Below are 22,454 nucleotides of genomic sequence, written 5' to 3'. Positions count from 1 at the left end.
TTCTTTCAGGAACAAGCCTCAACCAATCTTTCCTCCTATTGCCTTCCTAGATGAACACTTATCTACAAGGAGACTGGTCTATTCACTAACTCCATCAGATCACTGGGCCCAATTCCTCTTTTCCTAGCTGAATCCTACTCATCCTTTAACAGCCAGCTCAAATCCTGCCTCCTCGCTAAGCCTTCCCTGACCACTCAGCCTCTAGTGACCTCCATCTCTCCTTCCTCTTAATTCTATGGCATACAGCCCTGTCTCATCAATTACCTTTTCACAGGTAAAGTGTCAGCACCTAGGGTAAAGCTGCTTGGAGGCTGTGGGTCTTCCACTACTTTCCCCCACCATATGGAACAGCATCTTGACATTTAATAAGCAAGCACTCAACTCTCTTTCTGACTTCCTATATTAAGTTTGGCATTAGCATAAAGGAAGGAGGGGGGAGGCGGGGGACTTCTGAAGTCACAGACCAACTAAGAAGCTGTTGCAATAATCCAGATGTGAAGCAAAGAGGGCCTGGACTAAGGAACAAAGAGAAAATGGGCAAATATAAACAACAAAAAAAATTTTGCATGCAAAAACTCAGCGGGATGTGACTGACTACTACTAGGGACAAAAGCAAGGGATGAAATATTAAGGTAAGGTTTCCAAACGCGTCTTGGAATCATTTTAAAGCCTGTCCGAAACCAAGTGCATTAAGTGGCTAAAAAGTCCACATTTGCAAAAAGTCTTCAGTGAAACTGCCCAGTATCTTGAACCAGGGACAACCCTTCCAATTTCAGACACAGAACGGTAAAGCTACAGGGGTCTTTAGAGAGCTAATCTAAAACCCTCACTGATCAGATGGGGAAACTGAGGCCCAGCGCGGAAATGGCTTGCTGAAAGCCTCAAGACAACTCCCAGACTAGTGCCGCCTAAAGCACAGCCGCCCAACCGAGAAGGGCAGTGTTTACAGCCCGAGGCCAACCCCAGCCCGGCCCTCCTTAATGTGAAGACCGACTGAGGGCGAGAGTGACCATGGAGACGTCTAGGGCCAAGCAGGACGCGCCGCCGCCTGTTTACCTGAAGAAAGGCGGTGGCGTGGGGCAGGGGCTCCGCTACAGCCGCCAGCAGGGCCGACCCCGCGGCCCGGCCAGGCCCTTCAGGGCACTCAACCATCCGGCCTCCCGGTACAAAAGGGGAGCGCCCCTGAGAGCGAGGGGCCCGGAAGCAGGGGATCCCGAGACGCCCGGGGCGGAGGCTGGGGAGCCCGGGTCAGCTGGCCGAGCGCGACCCTCGGCCCCGCCGGCGGCGCCCGGACTCCAGGGCCGAGCACGACTGGCCCCTCCGGGGCGCGCGCCTGGCCGGAGCAGGTGCCCGGGCCTCCCGACCCCGCCCGGCCTCGGCTCCAGCCCGCGCCACCCGCCCACCCGCCGGACTGACCAGGCGCGGACGCTCCCGCCCCGCCGCGCCCAGAGGGAGCCGGACAGCGGCCGAGGGCTGCCCCCCACCCCGCCGGCTCCGCCCGCGCCTCGGCCGCCGCCCGCCACCCGCCGCCCCCGGCCGCCGCGCCTCACCTGCCGAGAGCGCCGCGCTCACATCGCCCGCCCGCGGCGCCCCCTCCGCCGCCGCCGGCGCCAGGCCCGTCCCCGCCGCTCCGGCTGCCGCCCCAGCCCGCGCCCCCCGCCCCCGGAAGCGCTTCCCGGCCCCGCCCCCTCGGCGCCAGCGCTTCCGGGCAGCCTTGGACGGGGGTGGTGGCGCGGTGGGACTGGCCTCTGCCGGGGAGCTCCGGGGCCCGGATCCCGTCTCGGCCGCGTCCCGGAGCCTCACCGCGGGCGCGCGGGCGAGCGGCGGCCTTGATGTCAACTCCGAAAGGGAGCGGCGGCGGTTCTGCGCCCCACGACCTCCCGCCCGCATGCTCCTCGGCGCCCCCTGCTGGTGGGAGGAGGACTCTGCAGTGGGGCGCGCCCGGGGCTCCCGGAGAGGAACGGATAGGCCAGGACCCTCGACCTGCCACCACAGGGAGCCTGCGACCACCCTCAGCTCAGCTCTCCCCTTCTGACACCCTCGATCCCGCAGCCCTTCGGGTGCCTTCCCGTCCCCCGAGCCGCGCTCGGCAGGACAGCTGAAGGCAGTAAGGTGCAGTGGTTACCAGCACCAGCCTGGGGACCAGTCATACCGGGTCACTTAACGTGTGACCTTGGGCAGATTACCTACTCTCCCCCCCCCCCGCCCCCACCAAAGCTGGAGATAAAAACTTCGAACTTGGGTTTATAAAACCCGTGTCGCAGAGCAGGCCTCAAAAAATGTGCATTTCCAAATCCTTGGAGACACCCCAGGGTTGACCCCACTCTGCTTCAAGTGCGAGCCCGGCCGGCATTTTCCTCTCTGCTTCAGGCGAATTTACCCCCGTGTGAAGAGGTCTACCCCCTTTGCATTTTGGTGGACTCCTGAGTAGTAGTGGCAGAGGTTTATTTTCCCTTTTCTGACTTCGTGAAAAAACAAACAAACCAGAAGTCCAGATGCCAGCTCTTAAAGATACAAAGCTGAGACTTCCTGATGCCACTTCATCCCTTGCAAACAGGACCTCTTTCTCTGAGATCGACCAAGCAGTCACCTTCCAGTAACAACAGCTGCCCTTTGTTAAGCGGTCTGTGCAGGGCACTGTGTTGACACTTTATAGACACTATCTCCTTTAATACACAACCCCAAGGGGTAGCAATCTGTTTTTATCCCCGTGTTATCCAGGAGGGAACGGAGGCTCAGAGAGGTTGAGTGACATATCTAAAGTCACACAGCTAAGTGGCAGATTTGGGATGAGCTCCCCTCTCTCTCTGACTCCAGACAGGAACTTCTTATGGCAACAGAATATTCCAAACACAGAATTTTAGGTAACCAGTTCCTAACTGCAGGCACCTGGGCAGACAGTCATGCTCTCTAATTACTATTCCTCTTGAGCTATTTCCTTGAGATCTGTCCCCAAGAGTGAGATCAGTGAACGCCAGGGCACAGGAACGCGTCATCTTGTCAGGGCCAGGTTTCCTCAGGACCACTGGGCTGACTCACAAAGCCCACATGAGTGAGTTCCTGTTTCCCGTCACACCAGCTGTAGGCCTCATCATTTTAACTGATTTTTGCTCACTTTATTGGTAAGAGTTGGGGTCGTCTTCTTGGCTATAATACAGTATTTGCACGCCATTAAGGACCATAAAGACTAAAATGTTCCTAAGTGTTTAACCTTTTTGCCATGTGTCTCAAAGTTACTGGCCATCTGTCCAATGGACACTGGGTATTCCCCTCACACATTTATTTTTATGCCCCCACCTACTTGGGCCACTAAACTCATATATTTTTCCAGTGCCCTGCTTTTATTTTTGTCATTTGGCTGATTATGTGTCATAACCCTTACTAATTTATTTTAGTTAGAAAATTGTCACTCCTCCACAATTGGAGTGTATGCGTTTCGACTTTCACATAATCTTGGTGGCATTTTAAAAATGATTTTTTAGCCCATTTGAAATAAAAAGAGTCTAGAGGGTTATGTATGGGCTTCATATTAAAATGAAGTACATTAAAGCACTCCACAGTTTCCCAGTTTTGCCGGCAGTGTTTATGAAGCGATCAAATTCACGTCTCATCAAAGTCTGGCGTTAACCTTCCGTCCGGTCAAAGAGTGGTTCTGCCATCATGGGGGTCAGCATTTGTGACAGTGACAGCTGGTGTTTGCTAATATCTGTGTTCTGCCTTCCCCTCTTCTGAGGCACATGGCTGAAACACATCTCCCAGCCTCCCCCTCCATGTCACATGTCAGTGGAAATGGTGTGTGAAGTACTTGTAAATGAAGTCCCTTCCCCTTCTTTCCTCTTCTCCCTTCCTAGGACAGATGCTCCTGGACCTCCACTTCTCACCTATTCCAGATTCCTGAGCACTTGATGAGTCAAGATAGCCAAGTTATCAGATTCCAGCCTCTCTCTCTTCTGTTTCCTACAAGGAGACCCTTTCTGTCAGAAATCAGGCTATGCTATGTGGCTCTGGCCCACTTCAAAATCCCCAGAGTTTGGGGGCACCTGGCTGGCTCCACTGGTAGAACATGTGACTCTTGATCTTGGGGGTGTGAGTTCAAGCCCCATGCTGGGTATAGAGATTACTTAAAAATAAAATCTTAAAATAAAATAAAATAAAAACCTCCAGGGTCCCTGGGTGGCTCAGTCAGTTGAGCGTCCAACTCTTGATTTCGGCTTAGGTCATGATCCCAGGATCGTGGGAGCCCTGAATCAGGCTCCATGCTGAGTGTGGAAACTGCTTAAGATATTCTCCCTCTCTCTCTCTCAAATTTAAAAAAGGGGGAGCCTGGGTGGTTTAGTCGGTTAAGCATCCTACTTCAGTTCAAGTCTTGATCTCACAGTGTGATTTGGAGCCCAGCATCAGGCTTCACAGACTAAGGGTGCAGAGCCTCCTTAGGATTATCTCTCCCCCTTCCCTCTCTCTCGCTCTCAAAATAAATAAACTTTAAAAAATATATTAAAAATAAATAAAACAAAAAAACTGTATGAATTATTTGGAGTTACCTCATTCTTGCTCCCCTCACCAGGACCCATTGGTACGTCCCTTCCAAATGCCTCACTACATAAGTCGTTTTGGGCCAGCAGGGGGCATCTGTCTCTCCAAATAGTCCCAAGATGTCCACTGACTTCTTAGAACATCTCAGAGGATCAGGGTTCCTTCCACCTGGCCACCTCTGCAGAGTAGTGTCAGTATTCCACCCAGTCCAGGAAGAGCACTCTTCCTTAGAGACTCCTCTCATCTTCCCTGCCTGTGTGATAGGGGCCAGGTAGTTGGTTCACCCCTCTGAATCTCTCTTCTTCATCTATTCAGTGGTGATTGGCCCGTGGGCTACGATTCATACTCCCTTCCCACAGCCAAGACTAGGCAGAAGAATGCTGTCACTAAGCAGTGAGACAGATCCAGGTCTCAGGTCCCTCTCAGCCACAGAGCTCCATGACCTATCCGATCCAGGGGAAGACACTCATCCTGCTCAGCACTGGCCTCTGTGTCTGTGTACAGGATTTCGGGACCTACCTCTTCCGTGGGTAAATAAGATAATGATATAACGCGAGGCGCCTGGATGGCTCAGTCAGTTGAGTGTCCGACTCTTGATTTCGGCTCAGGTCATGATCCCAGGGCTATGGGATCAAGCCCTGCGTTGGGCTCCATGCTGAGCATGAAGCCTGCTTAAGATTCTCTCTCCTTCTACCCCTCTCCCCTGATTGAGCTTTCTCGTTCTCTCTAAAATTAAACACACACACACACACACACACGCACACACACACGCACACAGGCTATGCTACGTGTGCATAAGATAATGACACGGGGTACCCACACGGCTCAGTAGGTTAAGAGTCCAACTCTTGATTTCAGCTCAGATCATGATCTCACAGTTTGTGAGTTCGAGCCCCGCCTTGGGGTCTGTGCTGACAGCTCGGAGCCTGGAGCCTGCTTCAGATTCTGTGTCTCCCTCTCACTCTGCTCCTCCTCCCCTTTCAAAAATAAATATAAAAAGTTTTAAAAAAAGAAAGAAAGAGAAAGAGAATGATATAATGCTTCCAGCATGGCACACTCAATAATTATTTTGGTCAACAAGAAAGCAAGGGAGAAAGGCTGGCTTCAAGAGCCCTCACCCATTTCTATGAAGCCTTTTCTCACTTCCTGAAGAGATGGCTTGCTGTCTCCTCTTCTCCTAGCTCACCTATCCAGCTGCTGAGTGGGCTTGGCTTCCCTTAGACCTGAGCCCTGCTGACACCCACCGGGCACAGGTGCCACCTCTAGAGTCTTGCCTCACTGTCTTTTTTTTTTTTCTTGGTCTGGTCTCTCTTGGTTTCCGGCTGATTCTCCAGGACCGCCCCTTTAATTGATTTTGCTGGCATTCTGTACTTCTCCTTTGTAGTAACCACAGTGGTAATTAATTAATTACCTGTACAATTATGAGTTTAATATATGTCCCCCACCACTAGCCTATAAACTCCATGAGGATGAGACCTTTCCTGACTTCTTTCCTGCTGTATCTCCTGTGCTTGGCACTCAATAAATATCCATTGCATTAATAGATAATGGTTGGTTACCTGTTTTTGCATCTAGGTCTTTGTTCCTTGAGGTCAGGGGTTGTTTAACTGATCCATTTCCTCTGCACCCTGCAGAGAACCTGGTGCTAAATGATCAGTAATAAATATTTGCTGAGTGAGACAAAGAATGAATGAGTGGATGAATGAGTGAATGAAGAGAATGAACCCCTATTTCTTCTCTTCTTTTACCTGCATCACACCTCACAACTGAGTCTCCCCATCTGTGTAAATAGTCTTTGGTCCTGACCAGCCCCTGTTTTGTAGCTTGGCTCCTCTCTGCCCTACTTCCTGCGTAGGACACAGCTACCTGGGCAAAAAGGGTAGCTGCTCTTCAAAAGAGGGTACACGAACACATACAGGACCACGTTTGGCCTAGTGCCTTTGCCTCCTAGTTTTCATCAAAGCTATTAACTGCAAAGTTTCATACTTACACTCATACATACTGTGGTAGGGCAGTGTTGGATTCTGGTTAAGAAAATGGGGGAGTGGGGGGTGCGTGGGTGGCTCAGTTGGTTGAGCATCTGACTTAGGCTCAAGTTGTAATCTTGCAGTTTGTGGGTTCCAGCCCTGCATTGGGCTCTGTGCTGACAGCTCAGTGCTGGGAGCTTGCTTCGGATTCTGGGTCTCTCTCTGTCTCTCTCTGTCTCTCTCTCTCTCTCTCTCTCTCTGTGCCCTCCCTGGCTCGAGCTCTGTCTCTCAAAAATAAATAAACATTAAAAAAAAAGAAAGAAAGAAAAAAAAGAAAATGGGGATATCTTTTTTTATTTTAAGTAAGCTCTATACCCAACATGGGGCTTGAACCCACAATCTGAGTGAGATCAAGAGTCCCATGCTCTACCAACTGAGTCAGCCAGGCACCCCAAGAATGGGGGAGTCTTTAGAGTTGCGTTAGTAAGTCACTAGACTCACAAATTTCCTCTTTTGACACATTGAAACATTCTTGAAATCAGAAGACACCTTACAATCAATGAGTATATTTAATCTGGTTGTGTTTTTGTTTTTGTCCCAAATGCAGATCAATAAATCCAGAGTATATCTCAGAATCAATAGCATTCTTAAGAGCTATGTCAAGGGGGACTGTTGTAACTCACATCGCTTTTTCTCAAAGGCATATGTCTGACTAAAGTCAGTACAGTGGAGACATCTGCAAAGATCTAGCCTGGTTTAAAAGGTGACTTTGTGCTCTAAGTGTTATAAACCAGGCATAAACCCGCTGGGCACGCCTTGGATTTCAATGAACTGAGCAAACCGCACGTGAAGAGCATTCACGCCACCACATGTGTTTAATGTCAAGCCAACATCCTGTCCATCAAACGCTAGACTAGAAACTTTGCTTGCTGTCGCTCAGAAGTCAGAGGGCTTTGCAGGAGGACTTTGATGACCAAGACTCTTTAAAAAGATACCTGGGGAGGCGGATCTTTTCCTCCCTAAGTAAATTTCCCTAGAGCAAATAGTTCCACTGACCTTAGACATGACTTCAGTGCTTTTCTGAGTTGAGAGCTATTTAAAAATAAAAGTCATGACATCTGATTGTTTGAAGGCCTCACTAACGATTTCAAATATGAGGATCTGACGAGGGGGTGTTTCTTTTTATCTCTTTTTTCCTTCTTGCTAGTCCTTTAGTCCTTTCCTCCTTACAACAGAATCAGAATAAAGGGGAGCCCTTTGGGAATAGAGTCCCTATTCTGTGGGTCTGTGGGATGGTCCCAGGCATTGTGGAGGGAGGAGAGTCCATCTTTCTTTTTCTCTTAATCAGCTTTAGTGAGGTCTAATGAGTTTTGGCCAATGTAGACATTTGTCAACTGCTACCCCGACCTTTGCTTTTTTGGCTCTTGCTGAGCAGGAGTAAGGTGCTGCCGCCTAGAGCCCGTGCGCATCCTCACCGTGCTCCTGCAAGCTGCAGAAATCAGTGGCTGAGGGAGTCCCAACAGGAGAGGTGAGATCACCGGGCTCAAAGCAGATCAGCTGGGCAGTGGAGGCAACTGAGGCCTAAGAAACCCTGGCGTGATATTATTGTCCCATATTTATTCATCCAACAAATAATTATTGAGGGCTAGCTGAGTGCCAAACATTGCTCTACATCCTGGGGATATCGTAGTGGATGGGGTGCGGGGTGGGGGAATCTCCACCTTTCAGGAATGGTCAGGGAAAGAGAGGCAAAACATATAGCCTGTTAGATGGGGAGAAGGGCTGTGGAAAAAGTGAACAGGGAAGGAAAAGGGGGAAAAGACACTACATCACCCAGTGAGAGAGTCTGATACTAGTTTGAAATTCTCACCCTCTATGTCAAACAAGAGGATGGTCCCACCTACAGTGTGAACAGGGGCCCATGGCACCATTCCCTGCCTTCCTGACCTTAATCTCCTTCCTCCCTGCTGATGTTGACCTGGGGTTTGCCTCAACCCTGTGTACCTACCCTGCTCTGATCAGTCCTCTTCATCTGGGCTCCTCCAGGATCTGCTCCTCACTAGCTCCTATGTCCCTTCTGTCCCCTGGTCTCAGCTCTGTCCATCCCTGGCCCTGAACTGGGTTGACTTTGTTTTCAGATTCAGTGCTTCTTTCATTGTATTTCCAAGATTGGTCCCATGGTAAAAAACAAAACTAAAACAAAAAAATAAAAAACATGAGACCCTGGGCAAGTTCATCAGACTTCTGAACCTCAGTTTTCTCATCTGTAAAATGGGGATGGTAATAGTAATTGCTCCAGATGGTTGTTATGAGAATCCCATGAGATAGGAGAGGCAAAATGGTTTTTAGAGCCTTGTGCTTGGTGGGTGCTGAATCAGTAGGAGCTGTTAACATATGAGGGACTGAACCAATGGCAGCAATGCAAGGGGCAACACAGTATGGAGGTGCACCCTAGCTTCTTCTCCCCACCCCTCCTCCAGATGTCCCCTCCCCTCCCCTCCACTGGACACTGTCATTCTCCTTTCATCATTGAGATGATCCCCTTTCATCATTGGAGCTTAGCTCCTGGAATCTTTGCCTCTGGCCACTTAAAGAGAAAAACTCTTCAACTCATCTGCTCCCTCCCTCCCTCCTACTCTCATCCCCCAACCCCACAAAGAACAGTCTCTGTTCAAAGGCCTTGATGCCTTCCCTGTCAGTCAAGACTCAAGAAGATGGTGGTATCTTGGCCTTTTCTTCATTCCTAAAGACCTGGTTTGTAAGACATGATTTCTCTCCTCTCTGAAAATAAGTAGTCTTTCAGCAACCTTGGCATTCATTGCCAAACTAATCAGTGGGTTCAATTTGTCCAGGATAATCCTTTGCTCAGAGAGAATCTCAACATCTCTGCATTGGTTCCTTCTCCTGGTCAGAACCAAGGCACCTTTGCTATTTCCCAACATAGAAGCCAGGCTTAGCTGACAATTTACACCGCAACACTTCCTGTTCTTTTAAGTTTGTTTATTTTGAGATGGAGAGAGAGAGAGATAATCCCAAGCAGGCTCTACACTGTCAGTACAGAGCCTGACGTGGGGCTCAAACTCACGAACTGTGAGATCACGACCTGAGCCAAAAGCAAGAGTCGGAGGCTTCAACAACTGAGCCACCCAGGTGTCCCAACACTTCTTATTTTTTAACCTGCCCCCGGGAACTCACAAGACACTCAGATAAGTGAGTAACCTTCTACCCATTCTCCTCTTCATTTAAGCTTCTTCTTATTTCTTTCTCCTTGAGCTCCTTGAAGTTTCAACGAAGTTGGACGTGCTCATCTACTTTGGATTATTAGGCAGGCCTTTTAAGCCTGAAGTCTTATGAGGGGTGGTTCAGCTTCTGGTCATGTAATACATTAAGGACTATGGTTAAAACTCACTGAGCGGGGCGCCTGGGTGGCTCAGTCGGTTGGGCGTCCGACTTCAGCTCAGGTCACGATCTCGCGGTCCGTGAGTTCGAGCCCCGCGTCGGGCTCTGGGCTGATGGCTCAGAGCCTGGAGCCTGTTTCCGATTCTGTGTCTCCCTCTCTCTCTGCCCCTCCCCCGTTCATGCTCTGTCTCTCTCTGTCCCCAAAATAAATAAACGTTAAAAAAAAAAAAAAAAAAAAACTCACTGAGCAAAGTGAAGATCCGTAACCCCTCTGAGCTTGTCTCCTCATCGGTAAAATGGAGCTAACAAGTGTTCTGACTCCAGATGCTTGTCAGTAGTGGTATAATGAGACCGCAGTTGTAACACTCTTGCAAAGTGCCTCATGAGTATATGATAAACACACAAAAACCAGTAGCTCATATGTCCATATTGGGGTTTGTTAGGATGAATCTTCTTTTCCTGCTGAGGCTTCTCTAGTATGTCCAACGACCTGGGAGCTATCACACTGGGCTCCCGGGCATCTGCTACCTTGTCTGTCAGGCATAAGCAGCTGTCCTGCTCTCTTGCAATTCTTAGAAGTTACCAGCATTTCCTGTTGTCAGGGGCTTCCTGTGACTTGAGAGCAGGGACGATGTCTCGTTTCTCACTGTGGTTCCTGTGCCCAGCACCAAGCTGGGCACAAGGCAAGGGCTCAATAAATGTTTTAAAGCCAGGAACAAAAGAAGGACAAAAAGAGGTCGGGCTCCAGCTGGCTCCCACTAGGATGAGATGGCTCCGAACCAGGAAATACAGATTCACAGAGCCCTCCTGAGCAGGCAGCAGTCTAGCCGCCCTGCTGGAGGCGGACCGCCCCCTGCCACGCCAGCCCTCCTGAGTCCTCATTCCAACCTTCTCTTGGAACTGCTGCTCACCCTGCCTTTCCACAGAACTGAAAAACAGGCCACCTTAGCTCTAACAAGTGAGCAACAGCAAGCAATACCCCAGGTGCCAAGAGTAGCATGTACCTGACGTTGTTCCCTCTCCCAGTGGGAGAGTCCATGGTCTCCTAAAACAATCTCTCTTCCGTCAACACATTAACGATCTTGTACCGATGATGTGTTCTAGAAACGTACTCATGGGACAGCCATTTGTTTCAATCAATTGTGCGGAGCTCTTAAGTTTTACTGCTGCTTCAGCTTCTAGGTGCCTCTCCTGGTTAAACTTCCTTGGCAGAAAGGCCCTTTTGAATTCTCAGACACACCCCAAAAAGACTGACCGTGGCCCTTTATGTTGAGAGACCTAGAAACTCAGGGGAAAGAGTTGGAGGTAAAAGTGTAAGCAGGGCCCTTTTTTGAAAGCTCAGCAGGGTTCAAGCCGTACTGTTGACCCAGGAATCTCTCCAAATACCCTCATTTCCCTTGTCTGCATCACATTCCTGTAGTTGGGAATGCTGTTTCTAGCAGATGAGAGTTACGTCTGACAATCTCACTCAAAACTGAAATGGCCTGCTGCAGAGTATGGTACGCTGATGCAGTCTGAGCTGACCTTTTTTTTTTTTTCAATAAAAAAAAATTTTTTTTAATGTCTATTTTTGAGAGAGAGATCCAGAATCTGAGCAGCGGAGGGACAGAGAGCGAGGGAGACACAGAATCCGAAGCAGGCTCCAGGCTCCGAGCTGGCAGCACAGAGCCGGAAGTGGGGCTCGAACTCAGGAGCTGCGAGATCATGACCCGAGCTGAAGTCGGACGCTGAACCGACTGAGCCACCCAGTCGCCCCTGTTTTTTTATTTCATTTTTTAAATGTTTGCTTATTTTTGAAAGAGAGAGAAAGAGAGCACGCGCACAAGTGGGGAGGTGGGGGGCAGAGAGAGAGAGGGAGACACAGAATCCAAAGTAGGTTCCAGGCTCTGAGCTGTCAGCACAGTGCCAACATGGGGCTCGAACCCATGAACAGTGAGATCATGACTGGAGCCGAAGTCAGAAGCTTAACTGTTTGAACTACCCAGGCGCCCCTGTATGATCCCACTTGTATAAAGTCCAAAGACAGCCAAAACTAATGGTGCCACTACTAGTCAGGATAGGTTACTCCTGGAAAGAAGAATGAGGGGAATTTTGAGCCCCGGGTGTTTTGATCCGGGTACGGGCAACACGGATACATTCATTTTGTGAAAATTCATTGAGCTGTGCATTATGATTTGTGCTCTTTTATGCTTGATCATACTTCAGTTACACAAAAAAAGTGCATGTGGCCTGCAGGAAATCCTGAGGTCCAGGACTGAATCACACAATGATAATGCAAATATTTGTGTAAGTTTCTGTATGTTTAAACACATTCACAGAACCATGAAAAGACTAGCATGCCCAGCCTAGTTCGCTTATGTCCATAGGGATCATTAAAATCTACTAAGGGAAGATGTTCTTTTGCTAGCGCAGGAGAGGAACTTGTCCAGAGTCTCTTCCTTGATCACTGTCTGCACAAGTTCTATATCATGACCCCTAATGGGGGCCAGGGGTCAGTAGCTGCTAGAAAGTGCAGCTCTTGTCTGGAGAAAACATTTAACAGTTTCGCCTGGAGCTGACAGGGTCGTATCTGGGGAGAGGCTCCCAAGCAGAGATCCTGAGGCTGCCCGTGCACAGCGCAGAATCTCCCCCAAATACCCTCTGATCACAGGACAAGCTGCCTCCCAGGCATTCTATCGAATAGCAAGTTGACTTTGATCCTACTCAAGGCAGCGGGTGGTGGGGGGTGTTTCTTTGGGGTCGGCTTTCTGAAAGCAGTGGTTTGTGACTGTGATAAGATTACTCAAAGAACAAGGAAGACACTGTGTTTTTAAAGTTAGCCAAGCTAGGCATTTTTCTAAGTTCAAAAAGAAAATGCAGCTGAGTTATCATCAGCCTCCATTTGCAGAGGTTGGAGAGATCGGGAGGTGCAGAAGCAGCTTGGCTGTGGGTGTGACTGTTGTACGTGACCTGGTTTGAGACCAGCATTCGGTCCCTGATCCCAGGCACCAGGCAGTGACAGCTGCTTAGGGGCTGGTGGAGGTGTAGCAATGACTGTACATTGTGAGTCAGTACAATTCAGTCTTGAAGAACGGACTAACTTGAATGCGACATGGCTGACCTTCAATACCCAGTCATTTCTGAAACAGTTCTTGGCCTTGGGGTGGCTGGTTATAAAAACATCTGCATTTGCTGGCTGATCGGGTATACAAGAGGGAACACAGCCAATAATGGTACAGTGTCATACGTTTTCAGCTCTCAACGAAACAAGACTTTGAGGTCTTTTTATTTTAGCGAGTATTTGGTCTCCCCATCTTGCAATTGTCCTACTCAAGCCTTCCTACAGACACAGGGGACGGTTCTGACTTCAACCGAACAAACATGTTGGGCACCAGGCCCCGTGCTGGAAGGGACACAGAAATGGAATGGATGCAGGCACAAGGTGTTGACACCTGCTGGTCCTCACAAAGCTTAGCAAGGTGCGTGCAAATGATGCCTGCGTGAGGGATACAACCTAAGCGTTATGGGGCCCTAAGGAAGGACAGAGGAAACTGAACTGGGCAGGACAGTGAAAGCTACTCAGAGGAGGTGGTGTTGGAAATGGCCCTTATTCTGGGCAGGAGAGGGAGCATTAGTGATGCCCTTGGTTGCAGGGAATTTGAGGGCAAGCTCAAAGAAAATGGGGTTTGGCTGGAAAGAATAGGTAGGATGGAGAAACAGTGGAAGCAAACCAGAAAGGAAGTCTAAGCCTACAGTTCGGAGAGTGGGGGCCTACTTTGGTGGGATTTAGGGCCTTGGGAACAGCTTGGGGACACAACAAAAGAGTGAGGCTGACAGGTGTGGGTAGGATGCAGAGCAGGGAGACTAGACTGGTGCAATAACGTAGGTGAGAGATAATGAGGACAGGGGTGGTGACAGCTTCCTTTTAATCATCAAAGAATTGGATTTCATTGACTGTGTGTGGGGTTAGGGTTCTTGAGATTCCTCTCATGACCTTCGTGTAGAGAAGAGGGTGAGTGCTACCCATTCTTGAAGACATTTCTCAATTACATTAAAGGAATTTGGCTGGCATGCAGGCCTGGAGAGTACATGACGAGTGCCGGTGGCCAAAACCCCGTGGAAGAAAACCAAGTGTAGAAGGAGCCTCCACAGTTCTTGTTCTGATGGCCCTATCTAGGTTAACAACAGTCCTCCATTAGGCTACTAGTACAGCTTGCCCCATTCCATTACTGACACCGAACTTGGCTTACCTAGCATGTGATGGTTCCTCCCTCCAGGCCTATCATCTGTCACTCAGCCCATGTAGGGAACGCAGCACAAACAACACGTCCTAGGTCATTTCTCATTCCATTGGGTTAATCTCTGTGACAGCTCTGATCATTGCCTACGAAATCAAATCCACACTCCTTAGCCTGGGATCAGAGGCCCTCCATGACCTTGGGCACCAACATGGTGTAATCGCTACGATCTTGGGCTCCAGAGTCAGGTGACCTAGTCTAGAATTCTGGCTGGGCTGCTTACTTAACCACTCTGAGCCTCGGTTTTCCCTTACCTTGCAATCTGGGTTACAGTAAAGATCTAAAGAGATATCATATGTGAAGACTGTAGCACAGAGCCCGGCATACAGTAAATGAGTAGTATTACCATAGTAAGAACTTGGCTGCCCAAGCTACCTTTCCTACTGTATTTCCACGGTTCCTTTCATACTTCCTCATCTCTGTGCTCTTCTTCATACTTTTCTCTCGGCGGGGGGGGGGGGGGGGGGGGGGGGGGGGGGGGGGGGGTTGGGAGGTTGGGAGGGGTTGGCCTCCTCTTCACTCCAAACCACAGTTTGGTTGGTCAGAATTCCACCCATCTCTGCTCAGAGGATGCCAGCATGAGGAAGGCTTCCTGCGTACCCCTAGTCATTCTGTCCCTGTGTGAGTCTGGGCTTCTTTTTTTTTTTTTAATGTTTATTTTTTAGACAGAGAGAGAGAGAGAGAGAGTGCCTGTGAGCAGGGGAGGGAGGGAGGGGGGGGAGAGAGAGAGAGAGAGAGAGAGAGAGAGAGAGAGAGAGAGAGAGAGAGAAAGAATCACTGGCAGCACAGAGCCCAAGGTAGGGCTCAGGTTCATGAACTGCGAGATCATGACCTGAGCCAAACTTGGATACTTAACCAACTGAGAGCCACCCAAGCACCCCACGTGCTACTTCTCCAAGGCAACTTCTTAGCCTTAGAGAGGTACCAGTCTTACCTGCCTCCAGAATGGGAACTCCAGAAGAAATTTTGTTTTATTTATTGCTATATCCCCAGCAGTTAGAATAGCACATAATAGTAGCCTCTTAACTTTTTTTTGAAAGCATGATTCTTGTCTACTAGATAGTGCACTCTTTGAGGACCTGTTACTGATTTATTCTATAGCTTCTATATTGCCTTTGTGAATTCAATGGGACGAACTATGGTGGACAAATTATGATCAAAGGATTCTGCTCAAGAAAGGGGAATTAAAAAATGCTGGGAGGCAGAAATGAGTCGGTGATGGGGAAGTTTTTCTCCATTTCACCCTTGAGATGACTGTGATGAGTTAACTCAAAACCCAGAAAAGCAGGTGAGACTGAGGGAAGCTATACAGCTATCACAGGAAATGGCTGTCACTTGGGTTTGGGCCTGTAGATGAATTAAGTTCGGTGGCTTACACCACACCCAAGAGTGACCCGGTTACCACCCACTATCAGGTTTGTTTGAGAAATGTTGTCTTGAAGTTTATGATTCATATTATTTCCAGGTGGATTCATAAGGTTGAGTCAATTATGTGACACAGACAGCAAAGGACCTATCCTGAAATGTCCATTTCTTTGTCTCCTGGAGTGCTTTTCACAACCTCTGGAGACCAGAGAATCAGCTTCTGAAGGCCCAGCCTCGGGCCAACACAGATGGTCCATAAATATTTGGTAAATAAATACCAAATGAGTGAATGAATGAACCAAAGAATAGATTGGAAGGATACAAAGCTCCTTTTGTGGTCTTCCACATTTGCACTGGTACCTTTCAACTATGCTTTTTAAAGAAGAAATACAGATGCACTGAAGCGTTATGGAAGTCATACTAGTGTTCTGAGATTTTGAATTTTTCTTTATCAACTATTTGTGTGGGGGGGGGGCGGGGGGGAGGTTTCTGCAAAATTTTCTGATATTCAGAAATGACTCTTCTACTTAAAAAGATTAGGGGTGCCTGGGTGGCTCGGGGGGTTAAGCGTTTGACTTTGGCTCAGGTCATAATCTCGTGGTTTGTGAGTTCAAACCCCATGTCAGGCTCAGTGCTGACAGCTCAGAGCCTGGAGCTTGCTTCAGATTCTGTGTCTCCCTCTCTCTGCCCCTGCCCAGCTCATGCTCTGTATGTCTGTCTCTCTCTCAAAAATAAACATTTAAAAATTAAAAAAAAAAGAAAGAAAAGAAAAGAAAAAGAAGATTAGAGGCATTTGGCCTAAGACGCTTTTGAAACCACTTCCAACAGAACTGTTTGACACCTTCTCGGGAGAGCTCCTTGTGAGAGTCACAAGCTCACTGCTGCCCTTTCTACTTTCAGATGGCCAAGAGAGTCTCCTGCCATGCTCTCTCGGAGCCAGTCACACAAAACAAATAGTCTTTATTGCATATACTCCCCCCAGTTGTCTAGCCCAGATTGTGTTTCCTGATTACAACATTCTACTGTTACTTAAAGCTCAGGTCGGCACAATCACAATTTGACTGTTGTCCAAAAGCAACTTTTTTTTAAGGAGGCTCCACACCCAGCATGGATCCCAATATGTGGCTTGAACTCACAACACTGAGATCAAGACCTCAGCTGAGATCAAGAGTTGGACGCTTAACTGTCTAAGCCACCCTTTTAGGGTGCCCCTAAAAGCAATTTTGGTCCTTAATCAATTGCCATAAATTTTACTATTAGATGAAGCACCAAATAACATGTAACATGTGTTTTAACTATGCCAAAATCTCATTGAAAATATGCCCTCTTCTAAAATACATTTCTCTGCAGAAATTAACAACAACAACAACAAAAATTAGTCCCTTTTCTTCACCATAGGGCTGATATATTTCACAGGGAGTGGGACAATTCAGCTTATTCTGCTTCCAAAGCAAGTTGTCAACTGTAAGTTACTCTACTAACCATTTGGTTTGAGCCGGACACTGACTTTTCTCCACCAGAAATCACTGTTTGATAAATCTCAACACCCTCTTCTGCCTGACCTGGCTTACATAAACCAGTGTCCAGCACCATAGCTAAGTGCCTTCCCCGATAAAAAATCTTTCCTTTGGGTTAAGCAAGAGGACCTATACTTATCTCAGAATTCTCAGCCAACAGGCAATTTCTGTGACATTTGGGTGACATTCTGTTGGAAGAGGTCACTTCAGGACTGTTGGGTGCCTATACTTCTTGAGAGAGGTCTCTGACAAAGCAAAAAGTCCATGGCTGTAACGTGGATAAAGACTGACCAGCAAATCTGCATCTATTATTATTTTTTAAATTCAGCAGTATTTCTTGACTGTGCCAGGAACAGGATGGTGCCAGAAACATCCGCTCAGAGATAATTAAAACATAGTTCCTTTTTCTGAGGAGCCCATTGTCTAGCAGGGGACGTGAGTGTGTGTAAAGAATGGATGGTACATAGGAGATTACAATACAGGGACAACGCTTCAGCAGGACTAAGTTCAAAATGACATGGAATCACTGAGTGGTGTGAATAATTTCCAGGGGTGCTCGGGGAAGATACCGCAGAGATTATTTTTGCAGAGCCTCGAACACGCAAAAGGAGTTTTCCAGGAGGACAAAGGTTAGCGAGTTGTGGATGACAAGGAGAAGATGAGTATTCAAGGACAAAGAGAAGGCAAGGACAAAGAGAAGGCAAGGACAAAGACAAGCCTACAGAGAGCAGCCAGAGCCCAAGTGGGGATTGGCAGGTAAGAATGGACAAGTAGGCCACTGTCAGACTGGAGCCTTGGATGTCAAGCTAAGATCCCCATCAGATGGATCATGGAGGGTGACAGGATTAGGTCTGCTTAGGGAGGAAGAAGCCTTGGGGCAGTCAAATGGGAGGAGAATATGTCAGGAGTGGAGATCATTGTGAGGGAGTGGCTGTCCCAGAGGCTGATGGGAACAGGGTGGGCCAACCTGGGGCCCAGAGACCCAGAGATAAGCAGGTGCTACTTGTGCTGAAACCCAAAATCTCCTGGAGATTAACACCAGGGCGGTGGTCAGGGGGCCCAGATAAGCCCTTGGCCTTTGGAACCCCTCTCTAGGTTATTTTCGTTCAGAATTAAACACGTGGGGCACCAGCCGGTAGAGTGGGGTTTCCTCTTGGGCAGTCACCGGACAGCAACAGAGCACAAGTAAGCCCAGTGGAGCCCAGGACTCAGGCTGCCTGGGTTGGAATCCTGGCTCTGCTGTCAGCATCCTGCTAGATGGGGATCTACCTTGCAGGGTTAGTGTCAGAGTGAAAAGCTAATCCATGGGAAGTGCTTAGAATAGTGTGGAACACAGTGGGCTCCGGGCAAACGAATGCTCTATGGAATGAGCAGTTGGTCGATCGCACCACGTGAAATCAAAGTTGCTCTGGTCAGAAGGGTGCTCCCTTTCTCTGTCCATTCCTTGGAGGAAGGCCTGATTGATAGAACTTTTCTACCAGCCTGAAAATTCGTGGACTCTCTCTATTCCTGGATTTAATTTCTACCTGTAATTCCTGAACCCAGGGAGTTCACGTAGGGTTAGCTGCCACCACCAGACCTGGCAGTCTCTGCGTAGGGTCTCTATTTCTCCAAAGACAGCAAAGTGCAAAAAAACCGAGGGGTACTCAGTGAGTCACCCACCACCTAAAGGCACTGGAAGGATAATCCAGCCCAGGGGCAAGCTCCCCAGCATCAGAAGCCGTGCTCAGTGTCCTGCAGATAGAGAGGGACAACTCTCAGAGATTCTCTGAATCTCACCTTCAGACACAGGCAGCCTGCTGTCCCAGGAGTAAAGGTTTAGAAAGAGAGGTTTCCCTAAGGGGGAAAAATACCCATCTGTCCAACAGAATAGGAAGCTGTCATCCTTTTCTGCCACGTGGAGTGGCCTGGAATAAAATTTGACCTCAATGGGACTGTTAGGAGGAATAAATGAGTTCATGCAAGTGAAGTACTTAGCACATATTAAGCATGCAATGAACCTTCACTTAGAGCTGTTATTTTTAGGCTGTAATCCCAATTCTTCTTATACCTATTAAAGTAGGTATGGTGTTCAGCGGGTTGAGTGTGTGCTCAGAACCTAATAAATCTACAGAACTGCAATAAAAAAAAATTCTCTCCGAGAAAATTCTCTGTATGTTCACATTTTCAGTAGACAAAAGATACCTCACACATTAGGACACACTATATAAATTATGTAAAAATTAATCCTTTCGAGTTTGGTTCAAGGTCACTGCTGTCATTTTAAAGCCTTACAATTTCTACTCAGCCAGATCCTGCAGGAATTCTAGCAGCGTTTGCTGATTTGGCATCCATCCATCATTGAGTGAAGTGTCGTGCGGTTGGGGATCTTTTCAGAGAAACCTAACAAGTGGGATTTTATCACAGCATTACTGGCCCCCCAAATTAACAAGACAGGGGCAGTTCTAGAAGCACTCTTTGGCCTCCATTAATAAAGGTTAGCTGTTACATTAGGCAGACCAGTATACTCTGGGGAGTAACTAGTATCTTATTAAGTTATAAATACATTTAATGGCTTCAGTACTGGTTTCTTATTTTGGAATAGGAAGAAAAAAAAAATAGAACTCAAAATCATTAGAGTCTAAGGATCATGCCACTATTTTTTAGAATGTAGATTTACCTACAATACTGCTTATGAATTACCTTGTTTTTATAGAGCCCGCATACTCCCTCAGAGGCCACGGGGACTCTCCTGTCATTGCAGCAACCGACAAGAAAGTGGTAGCTTATAAAATCCCATTACTTGGTTTTGACTCAAACTAGTCAGACCAGCTCAGAAGACAAACTTCCTTCCTCACTCTCAGTGCCCTTCTGGTTTCTCGTTAAGGGGGAAAAAAAAAATGCCGTCTGCGCCCATCTTCCTTCACTGAACTCTAAACAGAACACGGACCGAGTTTTCTTATGAACACAAGACAGAGTTGGAAGGGCACAGGGTTCCCATCTTTCACTTTCTGCACCGAGGACATGTCTAAAATCATTCGCCAAGTCATAGAGGACTGCTACGTCAGGCTCGCGCTTACCTCATTTCCTGCGGCCGACCTGCTGGCTGGTCCACTGACTGCGGGCAAGTTCTAGAGCGGCGTACCCTCCGAGATGCCTGGGCACGGAGACCGTCTCCAGGAGTGCGCCGGTGGTCTGGTGGGAAGCAGTCTCTGCATTGGCTGTGAGGAAATCTAAATAAACCGCACAGGTGTGACATGCTCCATCTGGGTTACACCCTCACACCCCACCCCCCTTCTGTTCCCAAATACAAACGAGCCACATCCCATCTTTTCCTTTCTCCCGACAAGGCGCGCGGTGCTTCTCATCTTCACAGCCCAGAGGCCTCCGCCCCTGTGGCAGCTGGTGTGGGGAAGCCTGCTTCCCAGGTGGGCCGGCCTGCGGGGGTCAGAGGGGTCACCAGGCCCCGGGGCCCGACCGTCTGCCCTCGGTCAGCACGGACCGACCGGGCCCACCTCAAAAAGGGCTAGCGATGGTTCTTCTGGACTTCTTCCCACACAGAGAGTGGCTAAGCTAGCTGAGGCAATCTGTAGTTGGCTTTAAAATCAGCAATGGGGAGGGGAAAAAAAAATCCCTCACAACAAACAGTGGTAACAGAAGGTTTGTGTGGGAAGACGGTTAAGTTTGGTCTAAAACAAGCAGTGTCTCTGGTAATGAGCTGTTGTTAGGAAATACGTGGGGCCCTCGGTGCCTGCAGCACTTTTAAAGAGCACTGTTGCTGTTTCTTGAGGCTTTTCTTAGGGAGGGGGGATGAGCGGGGAAAGGCCCGGCGAGGTGAGGGAGAGACCCAACTGCAGAGCATGGGGACATCTCAGAGCAGCGGAAAGAAGCATCTCCGAGTGTTGCAGCCGTGAAGTCCTCCATTTGAATCCGAGCTCCACTCTGCAGTCACTGTTCCACGTTTGGTAACAAATCTACCTTCTCTCAATCACGACAGGCTCATAGTGAAATGAGTGTGTCTAAGGCATCAGCCAGAGGCCTGGTGTGAAACAGCGGGCACACTCGGCTGGGGTGCCTGAGTTTCATAAGGGGACTATTTACAAAGGGCGTGGGCAGGTTAAGGAACTCGTATGAGGACAGCGAAGCTCCCGAGGGCTGGCAAAACAGGGAGTCAGGACCAGTCCTCGGCTTGCAAGGGACAAGGACAGGATGTGGTTACCAAACCCTGAAGCTGCTAGACTGGAGCTATGGCCCTAGGCAGAGGAGCCCTGCCACTGTCAACCCACACCTGGCAGGAAGGAGCCAGGGGAGGGAATTCCCAGACTTCTCTCTCTGATCCGCCAGCCTCCTCCCAGAGTAGCTCTGGCATACCCTGACCAGAAGACAGGACGGGTCTGCAGAGGCCAGCCTCCAGAGCGAGGCGCACAGTAGGGAGGGGATCTGGAGAAGCCAACAGAATATCTAGCACATCTAAATTCCTGACAGAGCTGGGGGGGGGGGGGCGGTGGTGGTTAAAATGAGATCAGCATCATAAATGCCTGGCACAGCAAATGCTCACTCACTACCCATTTGATCAGATTGTGCATTTGGCATTTACTTATCAAAAGGCCACAAAATAACTCTTATTCTCAGGTGGCAAAAGCCAGGATGAAAACAAAGACATGTGGTCATATAACCAGAGTGAAAAACAAAACTTTTACAAAGTTGACGGATAACATTTATTAAAACATGTCATACAAAAGGGCATGGTCTCTTCTATAAGAAGAAAATATTAAACAGTAACATTCAATTAAGTAAAACCATGCTGTACACCGAAGACAGCAATATATAAAGACAAAACTATTCAACTTTTGCAACACAGGCATAACATTTCACAAAATATCAATAAGATATGCACCTAATGATAATCTGTTTATCATCAAATGGTTTTGTGGTCTAAGAGTCACCTGACTTGCATAAATAAAGTAATTTTCTGGAAGAAACATTGGGAACCTCATAAAAGGAAAGAAGGCAGCAGCAACTGACATTATGACACAGGCTTCAAGCAACACTAAAACAAAAACAAACAAACAAAAAAAAAATGTCACATTTGCAAAATGTGTTCCAGCATCTTCCCATTGGGCACTATCAGTAGAGATTTGAAATAAGAAACAAGAAACATGTACCTTTAAATATGTAAGTAGCAAAGAAAAAACCCAAACAAACCCTGGTTTTACTGAACAAAGTTAGTCACCCATGAAAGCAATTAAATCACAAAATTAGTGTGGCACAGATGGGGGCTGGGGAAGGGGGTAAGTATGTTGCTTGTTTTCCAGCATTCCTAAATTATCAGAGACCTTTACAAACACAGACCCCTGGATTTGGTGTGGCAGAGTCCTCTCCACCCACCCAGAGGGCTGTGGCCAATCCTCCCCCCC

At 48.3% G+C, this 22,454-nt stretch overlaps 1 protein-coding gene across 4 annotated transcripts in view; it reads right to left on the bottom strand.

Moving 5' to 3' along the window:
* ZBTB34 (zinc finger and BTB domain containing 34) overlaps nucleotides 1-20,263 on the bottom strand; it is a 46,702-nt gene extending 26,439 nt beyond the window's left edge. The window contains exon 1 of one of the 4 annotated variants that reach the window (XM_042965088.1): nucleotides 20,118-20,263. In XM_042965088.1, the coding sequence (XP_042821022.1) occupies nucleotides 20,118-20,122 (5 nt within the window). In that variant the 5' untranslated portion in view covers nucleotides 20,123-20,263. Of the gene's footprint in view, nucleotides 1-1,056; nucleotides 1,310-1,550; nucleotides 1,599-20,117 lie in introns of those variants that run through there. The other 3 variants (XM_042965087.1, XM_042965082.1, XM_042965083.1) reach the window with 3 other exon arrangements.
* Between the last annotated feature and the right edge of the window lie 2,191 nt (nucleotides 20,264-22,454).

Source organism: Panthera tigris, chromosome D4 (assembly GCF_018350195.1).
Source record: "Panthera tigris isolate Pti1 chromosome D4, P.tigris_Pti1_mat1.1, whole genome shotgun sequence".
Taxonomy (NCBI): Eukaryota; Metazoa; Chordata; class Mammalia; order Carnivora; family Felidae; genus Panthera; species Panthera tigris.
The sequence above is the reverse complement of the archived record's forward strand: the minus strand, read 5'-3'. Positions and strand labels throughout refer to the sequence as shown.